General features: G+C 48.8%; 8 protein-coding genes across 8 annotated transcripts; 4 read left to right on the top strand and 4 right to left on the bottom strand.

Moving 5' to 3' along the window:
- Nucleotides 1-215: 215 nt before the first annotated feature.
- On the bottom strand, nt 216-1,615 carry HD556DRAFT_1442053 (phosphatidylserine decarboxylase; the record flags this gene model as incomplete). Its single annotated transcript, XM_041306403.1, has 2 exons — nt 216-1,358; nt 1,412-1,615. 2 exons carry the CDS (start codon nt 1,613-1,615, stop codon nt 216-218), a joined length of 1,347 nt encoding a protein of 448 aa, XP_041161485.1.
- Nucleotides 1,616-4,752: 3,137 nt separating this feature from the next.
- Nucleotides 4,753-9,744, bottom strand: HD556DRAFT_1363776 (uncharacterized protein). Its single transcript, XM_041302706.1, has 15 exons — nt 9,534-9,744; nt 9,162-9,426; nt 7,911-9,109; nt 7,768-7,862; nt 7,381-7,720; nt 7,177-7,330; nt 7,049-7,125; nt 6,902-6,997; nt 6,732-6,848; nt 6,488-6,674; nt 5,759-6,440; nt 5,494-5,705; nt 5,272-5,442; nt 4,953-5,213; nt 4,753-4,876 (listed from the first exon to the last, which is right to left on the bottom strand). The coding sequence occupies exons 1-14, from the start codon at nt 9,642-9,644 to the stop codon at nt 5,128-5,130; spliced, it is 3,792 nt and encodes a 1,263-aa protein (XP_041161484.1). The 5' UTR covers nt 9,645-9,744; the 3' UTR covers nt 4,753-4,876; nt 4,953-5,127.
- Nucleotides 9,745-10,114: 370 nt separating this feature from the next.
- On the top strand, nt 10,115-11,041 carry HD556DRAFT_1235285 (uncharacterized protein; the record flags this gene model as incomplete). The annotated part of the gene is made up of 2 exons (XM_041297734.1): nt 10,115-10,336; nt 10,391-11,041. The coding sequence occupies 2 exons, from the start codon at nt 10,115-10,117 to the stop codon at nt 11,039-11,041; spliced, it is 873 nt and encodes a 290-aa protein (XP_041161483.1).
- A 442-nt stretch (nt 11,042-11,483) lies between these two features.
- Nucleotides 11,484-12,541, top strand: HD556DRAFT_1442050 (uncharacterized protein; the record flags this gene model as incomplete). The annotated part of the gene is made up of 5 exons (XM_041306402.1): nt 11,484-11,687; nt 11,750-11,869; nt 11,923-12,313; nt 12,361-12,465; nt 12,516-12,541. 5 exons carry the CDS (start codon nt 11,484-11,486, stop codon nt 12,539-12,541), a joined length of 846 nt encoding a protein of 281 aa, XP_041161482.1.
- A 294-nt stretch (nt 12,542-12,835) lies between these two features.
- HD556DRAFT_371028 (histone-fold-containing protein) lies at nt 12,836-13,885 on the top strand. Its single transcript, XM_041310407.1, has 4 exons — nt 12,836-13,258; nt 13,310-13,381; nt 13,431-13,567; nt 13,617-13,885. Exons 1-4 carry the CDS (start codon nt 13,232-13,234, stop codon nt 13,690-13,692), a joined length of 312 nt encoding a protein of 103 aa, XP_041161481.1. The 5' UTR covers nt 12,836-13,231; the 3' UTR covers nt 13,693-13,885.
- On the bottom strand, nt 13,393-15,850 carry HD556DRAFT_371088 (uncharacterized protein). Its single transcript, XM_041310408.1, has one exon. The coding sequence runs from the start codon at nt 15,762-15,764 to the stop codon at nt 13,752-13,754; it is 2,013 nt and encodes a 670-aa protein (XP_041161480.1). The 5' UTR covers nt 15,765-15,850; the 3' UTR covers nt 13,393-13,751.
- On the bottom strand, nt 15,843-18,408 carry HD556DRAFT_1363753 (glycosyltransferase family 22 protein). Its single transcript, XM_041302705.1, has 8 exons — nt 18,255-18,408; nt 18,095-18,201; nt 17,888-18,039; nt 17,674-17,833; nt 17,328-17,614; nt 16,815-17,276; nt 16,278-16,748; nt 15,843-16,227 (listed from the first exon to the last, which is right to left on the bottom strand). The coding sequence occupies exons 1-8, from the start codon at nt 18,356-18,358 to the stop codon at nt 15,937-15,939; spliced, it is 2,034 nt and encodes a 677-aa protein (XP_041161479.1). The 5' UTR covers nt 18,359-18,408; the 3' UTR covers nt 15,843-15,936.
- A 375-nt stretch (nt 18,409-18,783) lies between these two features.
- On the top strand, nt 18,784-21,378 carry HD556DRAFT_370890 (uncharacterized protein). The gene is made up of 16 exons (XM_041310406.1): nt 18,784-18,965; nt 19,015-19,034; nt 19,099-19,104; nt 19,163-19,215; nt 19,268-19,317; nt 19,373-19,457; nt 19,509-19,551; nt 19,614-19,736; nt 19,791-19,816; nt 19,866-19,917; nt 19,973-19,980; nt 20,027-20,144; nt 20,198-20,235; nt 20,289-20,311; nt 20,365-20,437; nt 20,493-21,378. The coding sequence occupies exons 1-16, from the start codon at nt 18,928-18,930 to the stop codon at nt 20,931-20,933; spliced, it is 1,197 nt and encodes a 398-aa protein (XP_041161478.1). The 5' UTR covers nt 18,784-18,927; the 3' UTR covers nt 20,934-21,378.
- The last annotated feature ends 34 nt before the right edge of the window (nt 21,379-21,412 follow it).

Raw genomic sequence — 21,412 nt, 5'->3', positions numbered from 1 at the left:
AACGTGAAGGCCTTCACACAAGCTAGCTTCAGGTTTCATCGCAAAGCGGCGCAATGATTGTGACCAACAAAGTTGAACAGACTAAACATAACATCGATGTAGTCAAACTGCTAATAGTACAAGATCGTAAAAAGTGTATGCATGAATCTTTTCATAACGCCTATAGTATCAAGGTACTCTTCGATAAATGATCTTTGAATAACCTCCCTATGCCATCACTCCGAGTCTTGCTTGTGAGTAGCTACACCGAGAACCGAATTGACCCAGACGTGTTTGCCCTCTTTGATCTCATCTCCCTCATGAAATTCGGTGCCCTTGGAAAATACGAGGGCGTGTGAGGACCCGCCAAAGTGGAACATTCCAAGTTCCGTCCCCGGCTCCACCGCTTGGCCTTTCTTCACTGTCACCTGACAAGTCGACACCTCCGCCATCCCCACACCTATGAAGCACATTGTGCCGATGTTGATGTCTTCTGACTTGATGTAAATCAGCACACGAGCGGCCTCGATGGTGAGGAAGGGCTGGGAGCGAATCAATGCACCATGAGGGTCACCCTCTGGGAGATCAGGGTCACCGTGGTCTGCCCCGGCATCTGGAAGCACGGCATAATATGTTCCGTCAACCACGACAATATCCGTGATTGTGCCCTTGATGGGGCTGTGCCAGCGGTGGTAGTCGAGGGGACTGAGGAATGCTTGATACACAGTCCCGCCCTCGAACAACTTGGCGTAGTAATCGCTGCGGTTCAACATGTTATAAAGGGAGTATTGCTGGCCTTTGAGCCAAAACTGATCATGTTGCTTCACGTCCCTGCGAATGCGTAGAACGGTGGACTCGCAGGCGCTATAGATGAGAGTCGGCTCTACAACAGTCCGAGTGTGGAGTCCACCTGGGAATGTAACGGGATGATTATCTTGGGTTACGATGGGGCGCACACCATCATGGAGCGCTCGAGTGAAGAAGGCATCCCAGGTTGTAAACCCACGGTTATCAGCTGCCGCGTCAGGACACTTGTACGTCTGCTCGAAGCTATATTTCCCCAGATGCGTCTCGAGACTGGTAATTCCAGCCTTACCAAACCAGCCTTGGTCAGTCGTATTGAGCGTTAAATTCGATCCAGGTTCCATGAGGAATTTTCCCCAGTTCTCCAACAAGGCTTTGAGCGCACGGTTGAACTCCTTCATGCGGAACAGGTCATAGGCTGCAGCTGTGTTGCTAAGCAAATCGAAAATGAGGTAAATAGGCACCCCGATAGGCTCGCCAATCACATCGCCATTCTCGTCTGTTGCTACCTCATACTTGGGCGCTGTCACGATGATACAGTCGAGCCAGGACAACAAGTGTTCGAAGTCCGTCACCTGTGCGAGAGAATGAGTCTTTGTCACAAGGCTTACTGGCGACTACCTCATACCTTGTTCCGCCTATCAACCTGTAGGAATATTTGGTCGAACAGAGACTTCATGACGGGATCCCCTTGGATCGCTTCCCCGAAAGCTGCAACAGCAGGTTCATGTGAGGTGGAATCAGCGGAACGGCGCAGAGCGCAGAGCGCGGTGAACGAGATTATCAATGAAGGCCTTGTAGATTGCAGGATGCTTTGGAAGCCACCCGCCATAGCCACAAAGTACAGTAGAAGAAGTCATTGTACTGGGGGCTACTGTCAACCTTGTTGTCGAATAGGAAGATTTTGGACTCACGAGAGAGTATGCAACTTCGAGATGGAGTAGCAGGAGCGACTTAGAGGTCCTTATATATGCGAGGCAATGGGTCCAAATGTAGTATAGATGTCATACGTGCACCATGATGACATTGAGTCCCAAAGATAATAGTATGCCAGGAAATTTTCTGGAGGTCACCAGTACGGCAACAGAAGCTGGATAGGAGTACAATGATGATCATGCATTCACTAAACATGGGTAGATCGTGAACGTGATTAATCAATAGGGACCGTATCAACCCCACCTGGGTGTGCGCAAGGATCTACAAAATCTAGAACACAACTTCTGTTGGACGGTCTGCTAGTACCCGATTCCCGAGCAACACCCGGGAGGAATGAAACTTAACTGACCGGTGCAAAAGACGCCCGCGCCATTGACATGGATCACGATCACCATTCATTCAATCTTCGCGAAGAAGTTCATGACGGGCAGAATGGAAGATGGGGCACATGTTCTAAAATACACGGAAGGAAGCGAACTGCAAGCAGAACAGGGAGCACCAGGATTATGGATGACCTTGAGTATGGAAGCCGAGACCACTGCCAGCTTCCGTCATGAGACCTACGACAGGCAGTCACGCGTTCAGGACACCATGCACTTCGCAAGGGATGGGTTCACTGTCCCACCATCTACCAATGAAACCTGAGGAATTATGTGCCACATCTATGAACTCAATCACCTAGATAAGTGAGATCCCATCGTTGCTGTGGTATCAGATAATCCAAGGACCGACATACCTGCGCGAAGCACCAAGAAGGTAGTTGAAGGTGTGCCTTTTCCTTTTCTTCTCAGTAACCTTATAAAATGCTTCGGAAGCATAGTTGCGAGGAAGTCAAGGTAACTGGTCGCGGAGTCGGATGTGAAAAATGGCCTTTGTAGACTTCATCTCCTTGACTTTTGGTTTCGCCATTGTTTTCTGTCAAGTTTTTCGTACATGCATATGTAACAAGATTCACAATAAAGACTGTCTGACAGGGAGCTCATTGAAGTTGCGTTCAACGCCCAACGCCCAACTCGTGACCAAAATGAGTATACCTTCTAGGAATAAATAGAAGTAAACACAAAGTAAACCCTACAAATAAATGAACTTATATAAGCAAATCTTATCGATAGGCATCATGGTCTGATCTATAGCCACAAGTCTACACCACCAATATCTACAAAACTACATCCTGTACATGATGTTACGAAGCATCCTTCAGCATCACGATGATGTAATGGTAAGGTTTACTTTGTATTCTATTTATTATACTCATTTTTGGTCACGAATTGGGCGTCGAACGTTCAACTTTGAGCTCCCCTACTAAGTAACCAAGTGAGGTATTTCTAACTCAGGGGATATGGAAGGCGAAGGACTCCTGGTTCGCGGCGTGTTCTCGCCCAGGCGGTGCTTATGGGGCTCGGATATTTCCAAGACTACAAATTCATTTCCGCACAATTATGCAAAAGAGCTGTTCATTGTTCTTCCAGATCTGCGTTCACATACTCGGAGAGATGTAATCAAACACTTCGAACTCGCTGTCTCCATCATGCGCCCTATAGGTAAGCCATATGATCATTCACCCCATCATCTACTGAGTACAAAACTTCCAAACAAAATTATACATTTTTTCAAATATGGATTGACAAGTTTCTCTACCCATAACTTCCCTCGGTCACCTGGACTCATTCGATGTCCTACCATCAAGTAGGGATGCTGCTCTGGTCCTTGAGAATATCTTCATCTCACAAATCACACCCGCAGGTACCACCCACGGGTCGATGCGTACCTGCACTTGACCCCGGGACAAATACAGTCATAACTCTATTTCTCAATTTACCCACAAGTAGCACCCGGGTATGACCCGGTTCGACCCATGCAAAGAAGTTCAGGAGCATATCCAATTATCCATGTCCAAAGCCCATGTGCCGCGCAAGAGATTCTCCCTCTACATCTCCGCTCTTCGACGTGGAGCTGTGGTTCCTTCTTTGTGTACACAAACACCCACTTCTCCACAGTCCAAAACATCACCAGGACACCTACTCATGCATTCATTTTTTGGGCACGTCAATCAAATTTCGTGGATGCGCTCAATGTCAGCTGGTGCTTAAGAACACCCACAGTCCAGACGCCTTTCGTGGGAACTTACTATTTGTCTTTGGGCTGGATAGCACTTCGTGCTTTCGCCCATTCTCTTAGCTCCCGCACTCTGCACTTTGTAGCCCCGTTCACAAATATATTTGCTTTCCCAAATGCTCTGCACGAGCGCTATACCGTCAATCAAAGATGTTCACATACGTTGGCGATTACCCCTGTGATGATTAGCCAGTTCTCAACCGTTGGGCAGCTTCGGTGAGATGAGTATGGCGCACACACTGTGGATCACTCCTCGTAGGCAAGGACGCTAAGATAGCGCAGGGGTATTTCCACATACGAAGGGGGCAGATCATTTTTCAGACCGTTTGAAGTTGTTGTATGATGAGCGAGGGGGATCCAGCGAGAGGAATGTTATGCATGATTCCGATAACTGCAAGAGCACTAGTTTGATCGGAAAAGTCACAAGCATTGACAAGAACTAACTGAGTGCAGAATTCCTAGCACTGCAATGCAATCATTTAAAGTTGTGCACCCGTGTTCCATGTCACGAAACAATAAAATAAGACTTGTGCCAAAAAACAAATGGGAGCGGAAGCAGTAGCAAATGCGGTATAACGAGGAAGTGTGGGCCATGGAGAACTTGATGAAAATCGAGACGATATAAAATATCAGTGGAGTGTAGTTTCTTGCCTAACGTTCACAGATACGTAGCCGATGTAGAGCGAAACACGAGTCCAGCATCCAGCGTGTATTACAGCGATATTACCGCGACATCATTCCAGTAGCTAATGAGGTTGTGACTATATCTCCAATATTGACCGTCTGTGTCTTGAATAGGTATGCAGCAAACACAGTTCATGAAACAGGCGCACCGTCCAGCAACAGTAATGAGGACGCGAGAGGAGTGCAAAGATCACAGAATGGTGCAGTGACAAGCGGGAGGGCTAAAAGTGAGTCCGGAAAAACAAGCAGCAGAGTACCAGTTGCAGGCTGCAGTCGACACAATTTCAACATCAAGAAAGCATAATCATAAGGGCTGTCACAGTTTTGCGAGAAGATGCAGAAACACAATGCGAGCCAGCTAGATATCGATGATGGAATCAGATATTGTGGGATCACCTGGCAACACCTTCAAGTTGCAGACCCATAGGACAAACCTCACTGATACCGTGCTCATCGTGTCACAACTCGGATATGAGCGTATATGAGCATTGAGGTAGGGAATGCTCCTGACCTGTCAAGATAAATAGTGGTGCGATGTCATTAGTCTAAAGCTACAGTGGCTACTGGCATGAGATATACTAAAATCAGATGGCATTCGTATCTCAAAGCCTAGTGTCGTGTCTTCTCTACCACGCCATCTGACTGTGTAGGGTATCGGCAGTATCGATCAGAGATGGATGTTACTGTCCATGTCCCTGCAACAACATGCAAGTCAGCTGTGTCTGGGGTCGTTGTAATCAAGCAAAAACAGACCTTCAAGTGCGGAGAATATAGAGTATTCGTGCGTGGTGACACCCGACACGGTATGGGTCTCCAGCACTTTTCCTGGCTTGCCTCCTTTCTTGGGAATTGGTTCGGCTCGTTGATAAGTGAACGTGAATGGTGGGTCTCCAATCAGCGTGAAGACTATTTCTGCTTGGTCACCTACACATACGTCAGCACAGTGCAATCATCATATATCGAGACCGCAATTACCTTCATGAATGTCTTGGAATATCCGTTTTCCGTGACCGACCTGGGCAGCTGGAAGAGGATGGACGCTAAACTGTAAGTCAGTGACTGTAGCCTTGCATAGCTTCTGCTGCTGCGACACGGATGTGACCGTAAATTCTCCCGCTTGTTGATGCAAGAGGGAAAATGGGGACTTCTTGGCTTCTTGGGTGTAAGACTTGCCGTTGATGCGGTAACTATAGCGTCGTTGCTGTCAGCAAACCAAAAAGTGGCTAGTCACCGAACGCACCCGATAGACCAAGGCGGAGTGCCTTCGAGCTGGAACTGAGCCACATCACCGACACAGAAATCTACTCTCTTGTCGACGGGGGTGATCGCAGCGGATTCTGCAACGTCGACCCATATAGAACGATGCAAGGGATGGAGCTCTTTCTGTTCGCAGTGCGACGAGTCCTGGACGGACTCAATCGTGATTTGATGTGGGCCAATGGATGTGAAGTGATAAGAGGGAAGATCGAGTATCCAGGTCCTATCGTGCACTTCAATTGTTTCCTTGTGCACTTGGCTCGCGGCAAGGTTCCTGATGGACAGCGCAAGCTGGAAAGGCGGAGTCCCGTCTAGCTGAATAACACCACCATCATTTGAAATAGCTTCACGAGAGGTAAGTGCATCATTCAGGCAGAAAAGAATTCTGTTGTCGTTCTTGAACTTCGCTGACGGCCTTGCTATGACCTCTTGCTCGAAAAGAAGACGGTCTGAACGAGGGATGACAGCGTTCTTGTGCTTTGCAAGAGGATATGCACTGTCCCCGATTTGCTTGACTTCATAATACTTGCGCCCGATGATGGACGTGTGTAGCTGGAAACGCGTGTGAGGCTGGATGCTGCTGAACGTTGGTTGGTCGAGGACTATTGTACCCCCTGCTTCGTCGTTGCGCGCAATGTTGTACATAATCTGGAAGGGAGGTCGACCTTGCAAACGTTAGCCAATGCAATGAACTTCATTTGAGAGGACACACCCGTGAGCTCGAGGTCGACGTGGGCATCCTGGCCTTTGCAAATCGGAGGAAGGATGTGTGATCTATTATACGGTTCGAAGGTGCAAACGGTTGCAGGATCCAGTCGAGCAGATGGTCGTGGCACCCAGTCAACGGTATAAGTGTTCTCACTCTCGATCACGGATCCAGGGCATTGAGAATCTGTAACCTAGAATAAACATGTTATGTGAATAAGATGTCCCATAACCATGCGATAGACTGCTACCTCGAGAATCTCGTAGACACCCTTTTGTGTGACATGGATATAATCATTAGGCGACTTGAGCGCAGCGGTGAACAACCGATCTGGATTGCTCATGTGGCGGTATTTAACTTTCCATGGCTAAGGTAGGCGGACGTGAGTTCTGCTCGGTAGAGTTCAGTGATCTGGCTTACCCCGTCGCCTGTCAGCCGAAGCGGCAGATCAGCACCATCATCTTCTAGAATAGTGATCTCCCGTTGGCCATGCTTGCCGTAGAACTTGACGGTTGGCTGAACACACAGTCAAAACTTGACCCATATATCACAGTCATAATTACTTGCCTTCACTCTCCTGACATTCACAGAGACGCCAGGGACTGATATCGATCGTCTGCATCCATAGCTATCCACGACGCTCACTGAGTGAACGGATTAACTTCGCTTCATCGAACAACAACCTTTAAGCCTACCTAATTCAACGTCGAATGTTCCACCTTCCTTGTCAACAACACTGGGTATAGGCACCGATATCCTTGTGGGCGACGTTTTGATGTCGGTTATTTCCAGTGCATCCGTACTACGTGGACCTACAACCTGCAACTCCAAGTTCCAAGGAGGTGTGCCCTATGGACACGCATCAGCATCAGCATATTTAAAGCAACAAGACTGCTCACCCTCAAATCGACCTCAATGTCCACTGTCACACCCTCACAACTGCTTACGACCCTTCTTCCACGACCGCCAACAAAGTCTGCTGCTGCTAGAGGATGTACGATTTGATCAATGCTCGGGCCATCAAGCGCGACTTTTTTGTAGTAGGCGTCACTGAGCTGTACAAAGGTGTAATAGTAGTGACCGCTGTTTTCCGGCTGCAAAGTGAGCTCGCCACGCGATGACGTGAATGTCTTGAAAAGATCACGCGGGGGCTCTGCATCACGCTGTGTGCGGTAGTAGACCTGGAATGGAGGTGTGCCGTGCATGACAAGGGACGCAGAAACACCTGTGTCGCCAGAACTGAGTAGACTTTAGAAAGGAAGGCTTGCCAGAAAGAGGGCACATACCATTCATGAATCCTCTTCCACTCGATTTCTGCAGTGGGCATCGCCTTCTCAACGACCTTGCAGGTTTCAGGAGCAAGCACATCGCCATCGCAATACTGTTACTTGGTTAGAATCATCATGAAAAGGAGCTGTGCACCACCTACCTTGCCTCTGATGCCAGTGACAACATACTCCCCTGGGACGCCTGCCTTTAGCACGACGTCATTGTTGTTTTCCTGTGTCTGTATTATCTTGTCCCATGGCTTCACACGCTTTCCATCCCCACTGGCGGGCTCGAACCTCACATCGATGTCCCATGGCCCATCCACGGGGTCTGCGTTGGATACCGTTAATGCCACTGGAGCCTCTGAGCCAATCAGGAGTGAAGTCGGATTTCCTGGACCACATGCTTTGAACGACACGCTCGGACGGCGCAGAACAGAGAGGGATCGTGTTATTTTCGCGTCACGATACTCATCGTTGAGTTGTACGACGTTTCCCATACCATCGATCACACTCTCCAGGTTATACGTGTGCTTGCCGAGAGCATCCAATGACAAAGACAACGGAACTTTGAGTTTTTGAGGTATACGAGCGCGAGCAACCTCTTGTGCAGTATGCGAGTGACCGCTGTCTTCGATGCCTTCAACAAGGAAATATTCTTTCTTCCCGTTGACATCCTTTGACCACTGTAGGCTCAACGGAGGAACGCCTCGTATATCGATGGTAAGGCCCACACCAGATGTTTCACCTGCACAGTGAACATCTTGCACAATATCATCAGTGTACTGGGCAGTCGGACAAGGTACAACGGTCACTTCGACCGGGTGAACAAGACGTGCCGCAACATTTGAACTGTCAAGCACCCGGTCAAGCCTTATGGTCCCTGGCTTGGAAAAGCGAAGATGCACCAAGCTTTGTGTCTTTTGAAGACGGGCGCCGGCATCAGTTTCTTCATCATCCTCATCATCGTACTCATCATACTCGCCCACATCCTTGCTTCGCACAACCTGCAGTCCCTCTACTCTAGCTTGCTCGATTGCTTTTAACTCCTTCGTCCCCAATTCAAGGTACTCCACGCGTCCCGAGCCAAGTGGGATAAAAGAATAACGCACATTAGTCGGTATCGTGTTGTTCACAAGGATTGGGACGAGCACGTGTGCAGGCGAAACAGGTGGGAGGCAGAAAGTTTGGAAGTGTGGATTGAAATGAGCAGTGCTGATAGGAGACATGCGGACCGTATGTTGGCCAAGCAGGCGAGCATCTTTGGAATTTGTGTCGAATGAAAAGAGACCGAATGTTAGTGGAGCAAAGATATCAGAGAGACGGAACGGTTCTGGAGTAGAAGGAATGTCTGGTCGATCTTGTATAATATCATGAGTGGGGTCAAAGACATGAATTCATGGCAAACTTACTTGGAATTCCCGAAGGTACACTACTTATTTCGGATGATCCCACTAACCCAAGATTTAAGCTGATTCCTCCGAACAACATGCCATCGAGGAACCATATGGACAGAATTTGGAGCAAGACGACAGCCCTGCTGTACTTCAAACGTGGTATTCGGAGCTGAGAGAGTGTTGCGATGTATGCAAAATCAACTATAAGCCATTTTCTGCCGTAGTACGTCGTTGCATCAGACGCAAAGATGTTTTGGAGGACGTCGAACACCTTGATGGCCTGCCAAGAATATGAACGAGTCAGACTCGTAATGTATGCACAAGTCATGAGATATGAAGGAAGATCTCGCGCAGAAAGAACTTGAAAACTGTTTCAAAGCCACTTACCTGCAGCAGCAAGCCCAAACTCAAGTAATATAAACGTTGAGAAGGTACGTCGAGGAGCCGCTCTGGTATGAGTGGCTGTTCGCCTGGAGGCGACGTTGATTCGCCAGGCATATAAAACGCTAGCTTATTGTATTGTGGTCAGATAAACCAGCTCCAATACTAAGTCCTAAGAAACTGCAGTCACTGGTGGCACGAACCTGACAGTCTGAAGGAAGGACAGATGCACGTGACCACCGTTGTTCGGTCAAAAAAGGCAACTGAATCTGACGGCCCACGGGTGATGTGTCCCGGCTCCGAAGTCTCTCACCTGATCTACCTTGCAAGCATTTTGATTCATACGAAGCGCTCGAACAGCAACAAACGGACGCCGTACTACGTGGCCAGGTTTTCTTAGCTTACTATCATTCATCGCGATCCAGTCCGCCAGACTCTTCATAATCGCATTCCGTCCTTGTGAGTACTACAACATGGCACATTAAGCGCTCCAACCTATTGAAAGATTCCGAAGGCCCTACGAGTCAGCAAGTTTATCAAGCGATAACAAGGGAGTTCTATCTTGTCTTATCCATACCACGATGGCCATGAACAACTTAAAGCTCTCATTACCACCGCTCCCCCCCATCCAAGGAGAGCTCATGCTCGATGTATATACGCATCGGTCTATGCTGAGTAAAAACATCGACGAGGATACAGTGCATGGAAATACCGAGCGATTGGCTGAGCTAGGTAGCTCGGTGCTCAGTATGCTCGTCGTGTACACGTTGTACTCAGAGAAACCGATGCTTTCCGCCCATGATCTCAAAGTTCGTAATCATCAAGAAATATCCTTTTTGTGCATTACTGAGATGACACTATAGATGCGCCAAGCTGACATGCTAAGCGACAAGAACATCGGAGACTGGCTTTCTCTTTACGGATTAAAGGCTAAAATTCGTTGTACAGATAGAAGTGTACTTGACCAGCCTGAAGAAGCTCGTTTCGTCTTTAATTCTTACGTCGGTGCCGTTTACACCCAGAAGGGACTGCAAGAAGTCATGAACTGGATCGGACGCCTTGTCAACCCTTCCTCGGAACCTCCAACAGCCCCAGGAGAATCATCCAACAACCAGCCCGCTGCAACGCCGCCTCCACCTCCTCCAACGTACTATTCTCAGCCCCTACCCCTACCCCCGCCCCCGCCAAGCACTGCGCCTCCTCCGATGCCATCGATGCCGCCACCTGCGCCCTCTCAGGGTGTACTTGCAATATTTAATCAGACGTGTATGCAAAGAGGACTTACAGTAGAGTGGAAACCGGAGATGACGGGGCCACCGCATAACCCGAGGTGGGAAGTGAAGTGTATTGGTGAGCTTTTAGCCTTATTCTATGTGCTTGGTTATCTGAGCAACTTGGAAGTGAGTGGACAACATCGTGGAACCGGGGCAGGTAGAAACCAGAAGCAGGCAAAGGAGCAAGCAGCGACAGAGGCGTATCAGTACATGCAGGCTACAGGCTGGGGCCGTAAGTAGCCAGAAATCTGTCAACGCGCTCAACTTCTGACCTTAGTTCTAGTCCTCTAACAATAGGAGCCCACTAAGAGACAACATTCGGACTTATATCAACGGAATGTATCGGTATATCATCTGAGTCTTCTGTATTCGTATAATTTTCTACCAACTGTCTCTTCTTCTTTTCAAAGCCTCCTTCATTCCATCTGGTTTCCGCTAGTTGGGCAGTTATCTTTATATCGGTTTGGATACCAGAGTCACTACTACAACTGTCGGATAAGTTCAATACATTTTTGTTCTGAATAACATTATTTATGCGGTGAGATAAGTCCCTCTTTGGAAGCTGTCATTACGCCCTCCACCTTTGTGCTTCCATTGATCTTCGCTATATCATGATCGATAAATAGTGCCACTGATCTTGAATTGGTTGAGACATCCCTTGCCCATCATTTGACTTTGCAAAATGGTTCCTCCACTTCCTCCATTGCATGGAGATCTGATGCTTGATGTTTTCACACATCGTGCTTTGACTGGAGGTGTCCTCAATGACCACACGCCACATGGAAATAGCGATAGACTTGCACAACTCGGAAAATCGGTATTGAACACCATTGTGACGTATATATTATTCGCAGAAAGACCTATGTTATCTGGCGAAGAGCTGCAGGTGTGCTCGTGATATCGTATTGCTGATTACCCACCTGTACTTAATCGCATTGATGCGGCTAGACCAAACAGGAGCAAACTTTAAGCGATGAAGCCATGGTTGCTTGGCTTGCCGCGTACGATACAGACCTGAAGAAACGTGTGAGGCTCGGAGCAGCGAAAGGCATTCTCAACGACCCCGAGGTACGGAAGATCGTCCATGCATGTGAAATGCCCGCCACTCAGGCTTTATTTAGGAAGCTCGTTTCCTTTTCAACAGCTACGTTGGAGCTGTCTGTGTACAAGATGGCTTACAGGCGACGACTGACTGGGTCAGCAAACTTGTGAAGCCCGAGGGTCAACCACCGGTTTTGGTCGATGACTCGCGAGACCGCCCTTTATCAACGGTGCTGCCTGGGTCACCTACCAGTGCGTCAGTCTCGGTACCCCCTCAGGCGGGTACGTCGCAAGCCGCCCCGCCTCCATATTATCCAACCCCACCACAAGCATCCACAATACCCTCAGGAGTTCCCCAGGGCACGCTTGCTCTGTTCAATCAAACTTGTCATCAACGAGCGTTTTCTGTCGAGTGGATCGCTTCCGCAAATGGTGCGCAGCATGATCCGAGGTGGGAGGTGAAATGTAAAGGTAAGACAACTTGATTCCAGTCTCGAATGATTTGTTGACTTCTGTAGTGAACGACGTCGAGCGGGGTTTTGGTATCGGTAGGAACCAGAAACTGGCAAAGGAAATGGCGGCCTATGAGGCGTACCAGTATATGCAAAGTATTGGTTGGACCTGTGAGTTCCAGACACTATCGTTTCTGCACTTTCCTCACTGTCAACACAAGTGCCAGAGCCGGAACCGACTGCGTAGACCTGAGACTCTTTCTTGTTCATACATCTATTAGTGCTTCCGTGTTCCTGATTGTATTATCTCCCTTGCACGTCGTACTCTCACACTATAGGCATTCTTTCATCTGCCAGAATTTATATCTAATGCCACGGTCACGATCACAATGGGTGTGTCTCACAAGACACAAGGTCTATACAGAATGTGGCCGCTGCATGTTACACCCATTGACTACTTGTGAAGAATTGAAGGATGATACAAAGAGGAAGAGAATGACTACATGTCTTCCTTCGAACTACTTGTTCCAGCGCACTGGGATACGGAGCGGGACCGAGCCTGAGCGCTAGCATGAACGCAGCTAGAGATGGTAGTACGTCGTTCAGAAAACCAAACCCGCGGAGGAAATGTTCAAAGCTGCATGGCTTCGAATCTGTGATCAGCAGAATATCGCAAGCATCAGTTGCTGGTGCCTACTGGCACTAGAAGCCTGTGAGAGGGCCTAGAAAGGTTCGTTAGCCACTCCAGCCAATCTCAAATTGTTCCGGACGCCGGTCACGTGATTTCACAAATACGACCACACGCGTATCATTGACGGACCGGTGAACGTTGACTGAACTCTTGCCTTCCTTCTTTCACTACCATCGTTGTCGGCACTACAAGTGTTATTCGCATTCTCATATCAATAGTCGAATCACATATTTCATCGTTTACAACATGTCTGGACGTGGAAAGGGTGGCAAGGTGTGTAATATTGATTGGCGTCACCTCTCCGACTCACAGTGCAATATTTAGGGTCTTGGGAAGGGCGGTGCCAAACGCCACCGCAAGATTCTTCGTGACAACATCCAGGGTATCACCAAGCCAGTATGTCCATAGACTTCTGTATTCAAGCGTCCGCTCATAATACCTCTAGGCTATTCGCCGTCTTGCCCGTCGTGGTGGTGTGAAGCGTATCTCGGGTCTCATCTACGAGGAGACCCGTGGTGTCCTCAAGATTTTCTTGGAGAATGTTATCCGCGACTCTGTCACTTACACTGAACATGCTAAGCGGTAAGCCCCACAACGCACTCCAGTCTTCACTCATTCATCCGCACGGTAGTAAAACGGTCACTGCTCTTGACGTCGTTTATGCCCTGAAGCGGTCAGGGCGCACTCTATACGGTTTCGGTGCATGATTTATTCCTTTGTATATGTAGTATATGTACCAGTAGAGCCTCGACTACTTATCTCACTCTCATCGGGCCGGCCGTTTATCGTCTTGGCATCCTTTCAGATATCCATGATGGGGTGTAGACCGCAGTGTTGTGTTCAGGCGAGCTCGGGGTGGGTCTTGTCTGAGTGTGATCATCTTCGGTCGCTCGGCCGTTGCATCCTCGGCGATAGTGACTGGTGGGACAGACATAAGCTCATGCAGGCTTGATATGACGTAACCGTGTTCTCCAGCTGACGAGGCCCTCCGTCTCCGAGTGTATTGCATCTGTCTGGTGCTTTCGAGTATTCTGCCACCATTTGATCCCAAGGGAGAGCTGCCGACCAGGGCACCGCTTGCCAAGATAAGAACGCCTCCCGGGCTCGCATGGGCATCTGACCTGGACGGCCCATGCTTGCGCATACGCCGGCAACTCGCCGTTCGTTGCACTTGGTTTAGTTGCCCGATATTCTTGGGACGCTCAGGCGGCTCCAGTTTCTCCGCGGAGAACTTCGGTACGACGCTCTTCTTCACGAGATGCACGAACCCAACCTTCTTACCCTGCATCGAGTGCAGCAGGAATGGAGAACACGAAAACGTCAATGGCGTGATGATTTTCTCGCCGGGGAGCACTCGCCGCGAACCATCCGTATAACGGTCCTCCACGAGGTAATCGAACTTCCATTGCAACTTCACGTGCTCCTGCGAGCTTCCCAGCACCATGCTCTCGCTCCCGAGAACGGTATACACACCATTCGTCTTGATGTTCAGCGCCGCTTGCCGGGAGAGATAGTCACGCGACTCGTCCCCGCCCACAGTGACGCGCCGTAGCATCGGCAGACCATCGAGAATCGCATAGTGGAATGCGAAGCTCTCGCGCTTGACTGGCATGAACTCCGCAACGCCTCCGCTCACGTCGGCTGAGACGCCGCGCTCGCCATATGGGAGGAGTGAACGGGAGCGTGGGGAATACCCCATCAGTCGCATCATGGGCCGGATCGCGCGGAAGCCTTCCTGGTCGATCCAGAGTTCAACTTCGGTCCCTCCGAGCCAAGCCAGATCACGTGGAAGATAGGGATGCTTAGAGATGTATGAGTCGCCCGAAGTACTTGCAGAAGGACACGAATGTATGGAGCTTGCTGAAGGGGAGTTAGTGAGCTGCCAGCGAGTTGTCGGTACAGGTGCGGTGACTGGGGACTGGGGCTCATGGACATGGAGATGGAGCCTGGAGGTTCTTGGGATTGAGCGAGGGGCTTTCAAGTGATGAATGGCTCCTGAGCGTTCCAGTGGTCTGCGATGTCTCCTGGAGTATGTCAAAGATATGGGAGAAATCACATCTACACTAGGCGATGGCGACGGAGGAGCAAAGGAAGGTGTCGGCAATGTCGAGAATGTTGCTGACGTGCCAAGGTATATAGTTTGCTCGTTCTCTTTGTCCTCTACAGGAAGAGCCATAGCTAAATTGGAAGTCATTCTCGAGTTGAAAACCCAGGCTTGTCGGTTCGCGCCTCCGAGAACACTCTTGGCGCTGGGGGTTTCTGATAGCGACGAGCTGGCTGAGTCCGATACAGCCAAGCTACGGATACGTGTCAACTGGAACAGAGACTTGGAAAGGGGGCTTGGGGAAGGAGAGGGGGAAGAAACGAGCGACTGGGACGATTGAGATGACTTCGGAGTGAAAAAGACTTCGTCAAGCAGTGATTCGCTGACACTGCGGTGGCTTGCAAGATTAGAGGACAGTGCTGCCAGCGAGGAAGCTGTCATGTGAGGCCTAGGTGACTTCGAGACTCTGCCCTGTGCAGCTGCTACGTTGATATCAAGTCTGCTGGCTTTCGGTGGGGTGCGTACGTCGGCGTCATATCCAAACCTGAGAGGCGAGTTCGAGGGCGTAGAAAATTTGTCAATCACGAAGTCGATAATGAGCGGTATTTCGCCAGACGTGCTTGGTGATAGTAAGTCACTTGATTTGAGAATAGGTGACGGAGGGCAAAGTGTAGCGGCAAGCAAGCACAAGTCAGAAGACGTGCGGGTCAGACGGACGTGCGTTGAGGACAGCATACTTTCTGCGAATGAGTGGACCAGCAAGGAGGAAGATAAAATGACTGTAGCACTCAAGTAGCAATACCATCCATCTCTAGATTGTCAGCCGCATTCTCAGATTCGATATTTACGGTGGCTGACAACAATTATTATTGCACACATCCACATGGGCGTCACTACGCACAGTATCTTACAGCTTTCCCTCCTGCACACGCGACGCAACCTCGACCTCTTTCTTGTACACCATATCCTTATTTTTCAACAGGCAATAATCTCCGAACTCGTTCTTGTCTTGCCACCATGAACCAGGGAGCCAGAGCGTGCGGGTCAAAAGTGATGAATGTGCGGCGTCGAGGAATGGGAGGCACGATACTCGTTCCCAAGTTTCATTGTCAACTGCGTATCGCGGTTCTAGAAGTGATGAAACTGGGTGCTCGGGGAAGTCTAGGTCTACAAGGTAGTCGCAGGACTCAATGGGTACCTGAAAGAGAGTTAACGAAATGCCTCAGGTAGAATTGTTCGTCTACTGACATGAAATTCCGGTGCCTCTTTATTAAGGTCGTTCAAGTTCGCTGGGGTGATCCTTGAACCCGGCCTGTCCCACCATCCATTGAAGGTCAATTTTGCATGACTCTCTTCAAAATGTGCGGGAAGTAGCCCCCCGAACTCGCTCTTCACAAAGTCGACTTTCACGCCGTTGGGAACTAGGTAGTGTCCCGGGAAGCGATACCACTCTTTCGCTAGACAAAGTCTGAGATCAAACGCCCTTATCGGTGCCAAGTCGATGGAAGGCCTGTCAATTTCTTCCGTTTCCTGAGGAAGAGGTGGGAGAAGCCCAGTAACATTCAGCAGCCGCGGAAGCTCATGGGCCTCGAGGTAGCTGAACACAGAAAGCGGCGCATGGTAGTAATGCCACAAGGCAAGGACGCGAGACAGGGAGATAAGCCCTGTCACGGCAATCACGGTGCACGTTGTTGCACCAAATATGATAGATCTTGAAGCCTATCGTGACAGTAAGGTAAAGTAAACGTAAGCAAATGCATGTGTGGACAATAAGCATAGATATACCCTATATGAGGATTTGGTGGCGGAGATGTATGCGACTTCCATCCATCCGCGGATGAGATATAAGGCCACGGCTGCATTAAAACAAATGAGGGGATATGCAGGGAACATGAAACGTTCCTCCTTGTGCGCTTGCGCGGTTAAGATAGCCGTCCAGACATATAGTGGTGCTAGACGAAGGGCGAGTAGCGTGAACGGAGAACTCTGATCTGGGCCAGGTTTGAACATCCCGAGCCGCTTGCGATCGATCCTATAGGTAACTGCAAGACCAGGCAGGGAAATAAAAGCGAGAGGCACGAGGACATTAAAGTTCAAGAGGAGGTTCAGGATGTAGAAGTACCAGGGAGCTGTGCCGTATAGATCAGAACCACGTTCGGATCCACCAAAGACATTGTAGCGGATGATGTTCCAAGGTACAATATTCCATCCGCCATACGCAACACTATCAATCGCTATGACGGGAACCTGGGACAAAAGCGGTTTAATATGAGCGAATGATATACAGCGACTGCCTACAAATATCAGAGTGGATACAAGTCCGGCGATGAAGAAGCGTTTCCAGCGAGAAATCATCCATGATTTGCGCGAGCTTGGTTCAACTCGATCTCCACCGAAAATGAGTAATTCTTCAAACACAAAAGGCAGTGACAGAGCAAGTGCAAAAGGCCATCCAACAATAGCACCTGTGGCGAAAAGCATTGTTGCAAATAAGGTTCTCCGCTTGTTCTGGATGCTTGATGGTTCGAGTGAATACGTAAATGCGATTGTAGTTGCGTACATTGCGAAAGAAGAAGGTAAGAGGGCTGTGTGGGTACTCAGTCAAAACGAAATTTTTGACGAAAAGATGAAGAAAAAAACCTACCTGGAGCGGCATTCCACATGCCTGCGCTGAAGAGTAGCATAAAAAACAAGTAACGACCGACTCGTTCGTTAACTTTTTCGACTACAGTGCGGCATAATTTTGCTTCGCAAAGCGTAGATACAACGGCTAAAGTTATGCGGACTGCGAAGAATGAAGGGCGCTACATCGGTAAGTTCAACGGGATAGTAAATGCAATCATATTACGAAAACTCACCTTTCCAAGGTTAAGAATTAGGGGGAGGCGTGCGGGTATAAGGTGCAACAAGACATATGCCCAACTTCGAACGGCATACATTGGGGTGACTTCCCATGTCTGGAAGGCATGACCATGATCGACGTAGTGTAATGGCTCCCAAAAATTAAACACTGACGTGAGATATAACTTGGAGAATTAATAAACACGAGTTTCTGTGTTACTTACCCTCATCACAATCTTGTATATTGGTATACATGGCTGCTGCTACTCGGATAAGCAACAGAATGCGGACTGCTGCCAAAAAGTCTGGGTTCCATGGTTTACGAGCGGACCTGCCGGGAAATCATGGATGGGAAGTGGTAAATAAGAAGACGAAGCAACATACCTGCGAAGCTGATCTTGTAGGATACCAGAATGGCGTGCAGGTTTCAAAGATGGCTTTGGGTCCTCTTTGCGTCTCAAGCGCAAAGTTTGAACGTTTGAGGCCATGAAGACCTGACTTTGCTGTTTTTTGCTGAAGCAGGACGAGGTTGAGAAGCGCGTTACCACGTGCGCGTGTGATCATAACATTTACGTAATGAGGTCCGCGGGCTTTGACTTTTCTGATCATGTGACTTGCAAGTGCTTGATTCCCAAATTCCTGCACGCGACGATTCTCTCGTTTTGTTTTCTGAAATTAGAAATTGCACTGTTCCTCCATTAAGCGGTAGTCGCTCTTCAGTACTGCAGATCTACGATATAGGGCAAGGTAAAAGCCTGATGGAGTCAAAGGACGCGTGGAAGGGTTGATTCGCAGCCATCAGCGCGCATGCTTCTGTGACGCTTCGATCGGATTTGTGACTGCCTGTGGTTTGTATTCACCAACTGGATATGCTGAACATGGAAAATGCTATCCCAGATTAGGACAGGCTTCCTTCTAAGTTGCAGTGGCGTCGCACCCGTACGTATACAACTACTACTAGCTTACTATTCGCCCCTCATAGTCCTCATCCAACTTTCTTTCTTTACTCTCGTCTACCATCCTCTTTTTTTTCATCTTCAACCTCCTTCAGCGCGCTATGGGGGAACTGGAAACAGCTCAACATTTTATCTACATGTAGGCTATTTTTCTGACCGCAAAGCTACTCCTAACGCATTTTTTGCAGCACACAGGTCTACTTTTGCTGTAAGGACTCTGAACATTGTACGGAACGCGGTTTTTGCTGACCCCGCTCTCCCCTGTCCACCAGGCATGTGTACGTATTGGAATAAATTGGCACTCTTCATCGACAAATTCTTATCACCAATTCGCAGATGCTGTCATTGTCTGGGACTGGGCCGTCAGCTTGCCTAGAGAATGGACTTTTGTAATTTTTCATAATTGCTCTCCGGGTATTCCTACTGACAAGCTCATCAAAGATCTGGAAGACTCATTGGACGCCCGTTAAGACTGCATATCTCTTCTGTCGGTAAGTATCGATGTTCAGGCAATTTTTAAATACAACTCACCGCCGCGTTCTTTAGCTACTGGGTTATCGCCGTCGTTCCGTATCTTTTATATGCTTTTGTCACCAACCACACCGAAGCAGAGTGCCAAAGAATTTACAAGGTCAGTAAGGTGCATATATCCCGCAGATGATTTCTCAAACCTCCCCATAAGATTCCTGTCGCATTGGCCATGTGGAACCAAGTCGGGTCCGAATGTCCGTCTTCATCCTTACTGTTCTCCCATTTCCACATATTGATTTCGGGCCGTATATGCCAGCTGTTCTGCTCATTCGTACTTACGCATTTTTCAACCGTAACAACTACCTCCTGGCAGCACTTGTATGTGCGCTAGCTGGTGTCGTCGGGTATCAACTTTTCGTCGATACTTCTGAAATGATGCGTATGTTTCTCGGCAATGATATGGTTTTAATTTCACTCTGACAAAAACTACCAGTTCTTCCGTTTGTCACGCCGCCCTTTGTAAGTCACTCTCGCAGCTCGAGGGAAAAATCTAAAACTGCTGGTATAGACGGAGGGACCATGTTTCCCCATTTCTAGGCCCCATTCGGCTCACTTGCTCGGTGAGTTTTCATTCGCGGCTAAGTCGTAATCTTTCTTTACTCATCTTACTTCCAGGTTTCTTCGTGAGTCTCGCTCTCGTCAACCTTCATTAACATATAACGTTTGTAGATTGCCCCACTTCTGTTCGACACTATTGTTACCGCTATCACTGTCTGGAAAGCATTTGCAATTCGCCGCCGCAGTGGCGGACCAAGTAGCAAACTCATTCAAACTTTTCTTCGAGAAGGTTCGTCATGACTCGTGTATCTAACACATACAACCTCCTAACTTCAAATTCAGGTGTCTTCTACTATATTCTGATCTCTATTGCCAACTTGGTATGCCTGATTTTTATTTCAGACTTGCTCTCGTAAACTAACCATTACTCTAGATCAATGGGATCTTCTACCTTCAGTCAGTGTGGCCTAGTGATAGCGCGCTCCATTTTTGTTAATGTTTATTCACAGACCTCGCCAAGTGATGTCTGCGCTCAACATCCCACTCAGCGTGATGATGGCGCCACTGTTGGCATGTCGTTTGGTATGTTCAATTGCCAAAATGTATATTCAAAGGTATCCTTATTCGTTCTTCTCAGATCCTTGATCTTCGTGAACGTGGCGCAGAGACCGTTTCCCATTCAGAAGGAACGGGCGTTAGCGCATTTGCAACAAAATCCGGTGTAGTTACCTCCCATTCTGGTCACCGTGGAAAGCCTGGCCGCGGACGCCACCGCGGCCCAGGCTCAACCATCGCTTCAAACATTATGTTGAGCACTATAGGGAGCATTCAGCCCGATCTTGAAGCAGCTGAGGTGGAGCTCGACGAGATGCACTTTGAGCTCGGGGTGGGCTATAGTGGAGATAGCACGCGCTCATTGGGTTCGGTGGAAAATGCCACACCAGCTCCCGCCTATAACTCGATCGAGATGGGATTTAGTGCTCGGCCAGGAAGCGCGACTGACGAAAGTGGAGCAGCTGGAATGTCTGCCGTCTCAGGGATCAGGATTGACGTAGAGAAGACGACATCCACAATATGAGGATCATATATCCAAATGAGCACCAGCCGGCTCTGCGCTCTCCCATTCAAATTCCCATTTCTGCTCCGGATCGCATTGCATTGATTCTAGATTCTCATTGATATCCACGCAAAGGACGGTTCGTGCATTCTGCACTTGCATTCACTAGACTACGCCATGCTGTCTCTCGGAACTCGTGCAGCGCGTACTTACATCAACGTTTAATCATGTACTTTTAGCTTTCCCCGGTCCCGGACTACCCAAGGTTTTCAAGTACATAAAAACACCTCGGGTTTTCTACCCGTTTCTGCCTTTCTGTCCATTGATACTCGTTCTGTCTATACCATGTATTTTTGTAACCCAATACGCAACCCATACGCGCCAACTGGCATAGAACATTGCCTAAGCAACTTCACCCTGGCGGCGTTAACCTAAGTGCCCTTATAATTGCTGAGTCAGATTGCACCCGCTTTACAGGTTCAATTCCGTCGTATGGTCCG

This window comes from Suillus plorans, assembly GCF_016647745.1.
Source record: "Suillus plorans strain S12 chromosome Unknown HD556scaffold_21, whole genome shotgun sequence".
Taxonomy (NCBI): domain Eukaryota; kingdom Fungi; phylum Basidiomycota; class Agaricomycetes; order Boletales; family Suillaceae; genus Suillus; species Suillus plorans.
This window is presented reverse-complemented; position numbering and strand designations above follow the sequence as displayed.

What these genes read in the sequence shown, in the direction of transcription:
- HD556DRAFT_1363776 (XM_041302706.1), bottom strand. Translation starts at nt 9,644, where the DNA reads ATGCCTGGCGAATCAACGTCGCCTCCAGGCGAACAGCCACTCATACCA. An exon ending in TGAATGTCAGGAGAGTGAAG is followed by an intron (nt 6,998 to 7,048) that starts GCAAGTAATTAT and finishes CTGTGTGTTCAG; the next exon opens with CCAACCGTCAAGTTCTACGG. An exon ending in ATTCCAAGACATTCATGAAG is followed by an intron (nt 5,443 to 5,493) that starts GTAATTGCGGTC and finishes ACGTATGTGTAG; the next exon opens with GTGACCAAGCAGAAATAGTC.
- HD556DRAFT_371088 (XM_041310408.1), bottom strand. Translation starts at nt 15,764, where the DNA reads ATGCTGTCCTCAACGCACGTCCGTCTGACCCGCACGTCTTCTGACTTG.
- HD556DRAFT_370890 (XM_041310406.1), top strand. Translation starts at nt 18,928, where the DNA reads ATGGGGGAACTGGAAACAGCTCAACATTTTATCTACAT. An exon ending in GAACCAAGTCGGGTCCGAAT is followed by an intron (nt 19,552 to 19,613) that starts GTCCGTCTTCAT and finishes CGTATATGCCAG; the next exon opens with CTGTTCTGCTCATTCGTACT. An exon ending in CACTGTTGGCATGTCGTTTG is followed by an intron (nt 20,438 to 20,492) that starts GTATGTTCAATT and finishes CGTTCTTCTCAG; the next exon opens with ATCCTTGATCTTCGTGAACG.
- HD556DRAFT_371028 (XM_041310407.1), top strand. Translation starts at nt 13,232, where the DNA reads ATGTCTGGACGTGGAAAGGGTGGCAAG. An exon ending in TCCAGGGTATCACCAAGCCA is followed by an intron (nt 13,382 to 13,430) that starts GTATGTCCATAG and finishes TAATACCTCTAG; the next exon opens with GCTATTCGCCGTCTTGCCCG. An exon ending in TACACTGAACATGCTAAGCG is followed by an intron (nt 13,568 to 13,616) that starts GTAAGCCCCACA and finishes TCCGCACGGTAG; the next exon opens with TAAAACGGTCACTGCTCTTG.
- HD556DRAFT_1363753 (XM_041302705.1), bottom strand. Translation starts at nt 18,358, where the DNA reads ATGGCCTCAAACGTTCAAACTTTGCGCTTGAGACGCAAAGAGGACCCA. An exon ending in CTACAAGATCAGCTTCGCAG is followed by an intron (nt 18,202 to 18,254) that starts GTATGTTGCTTC and finishes ATTTCCCGGCAG; the next exon opens with GTCCGCTCGTAAACCATGGA. An exon ending in TAATTCTTAACCTTGGAAAG is followed by an intron (nt 17,834 to 17,887) that starts GTGAGTTTTCGT and finishes TTACCGATGTAG; the next exon opens with CGCCCTTCATTCTTCGCAGT.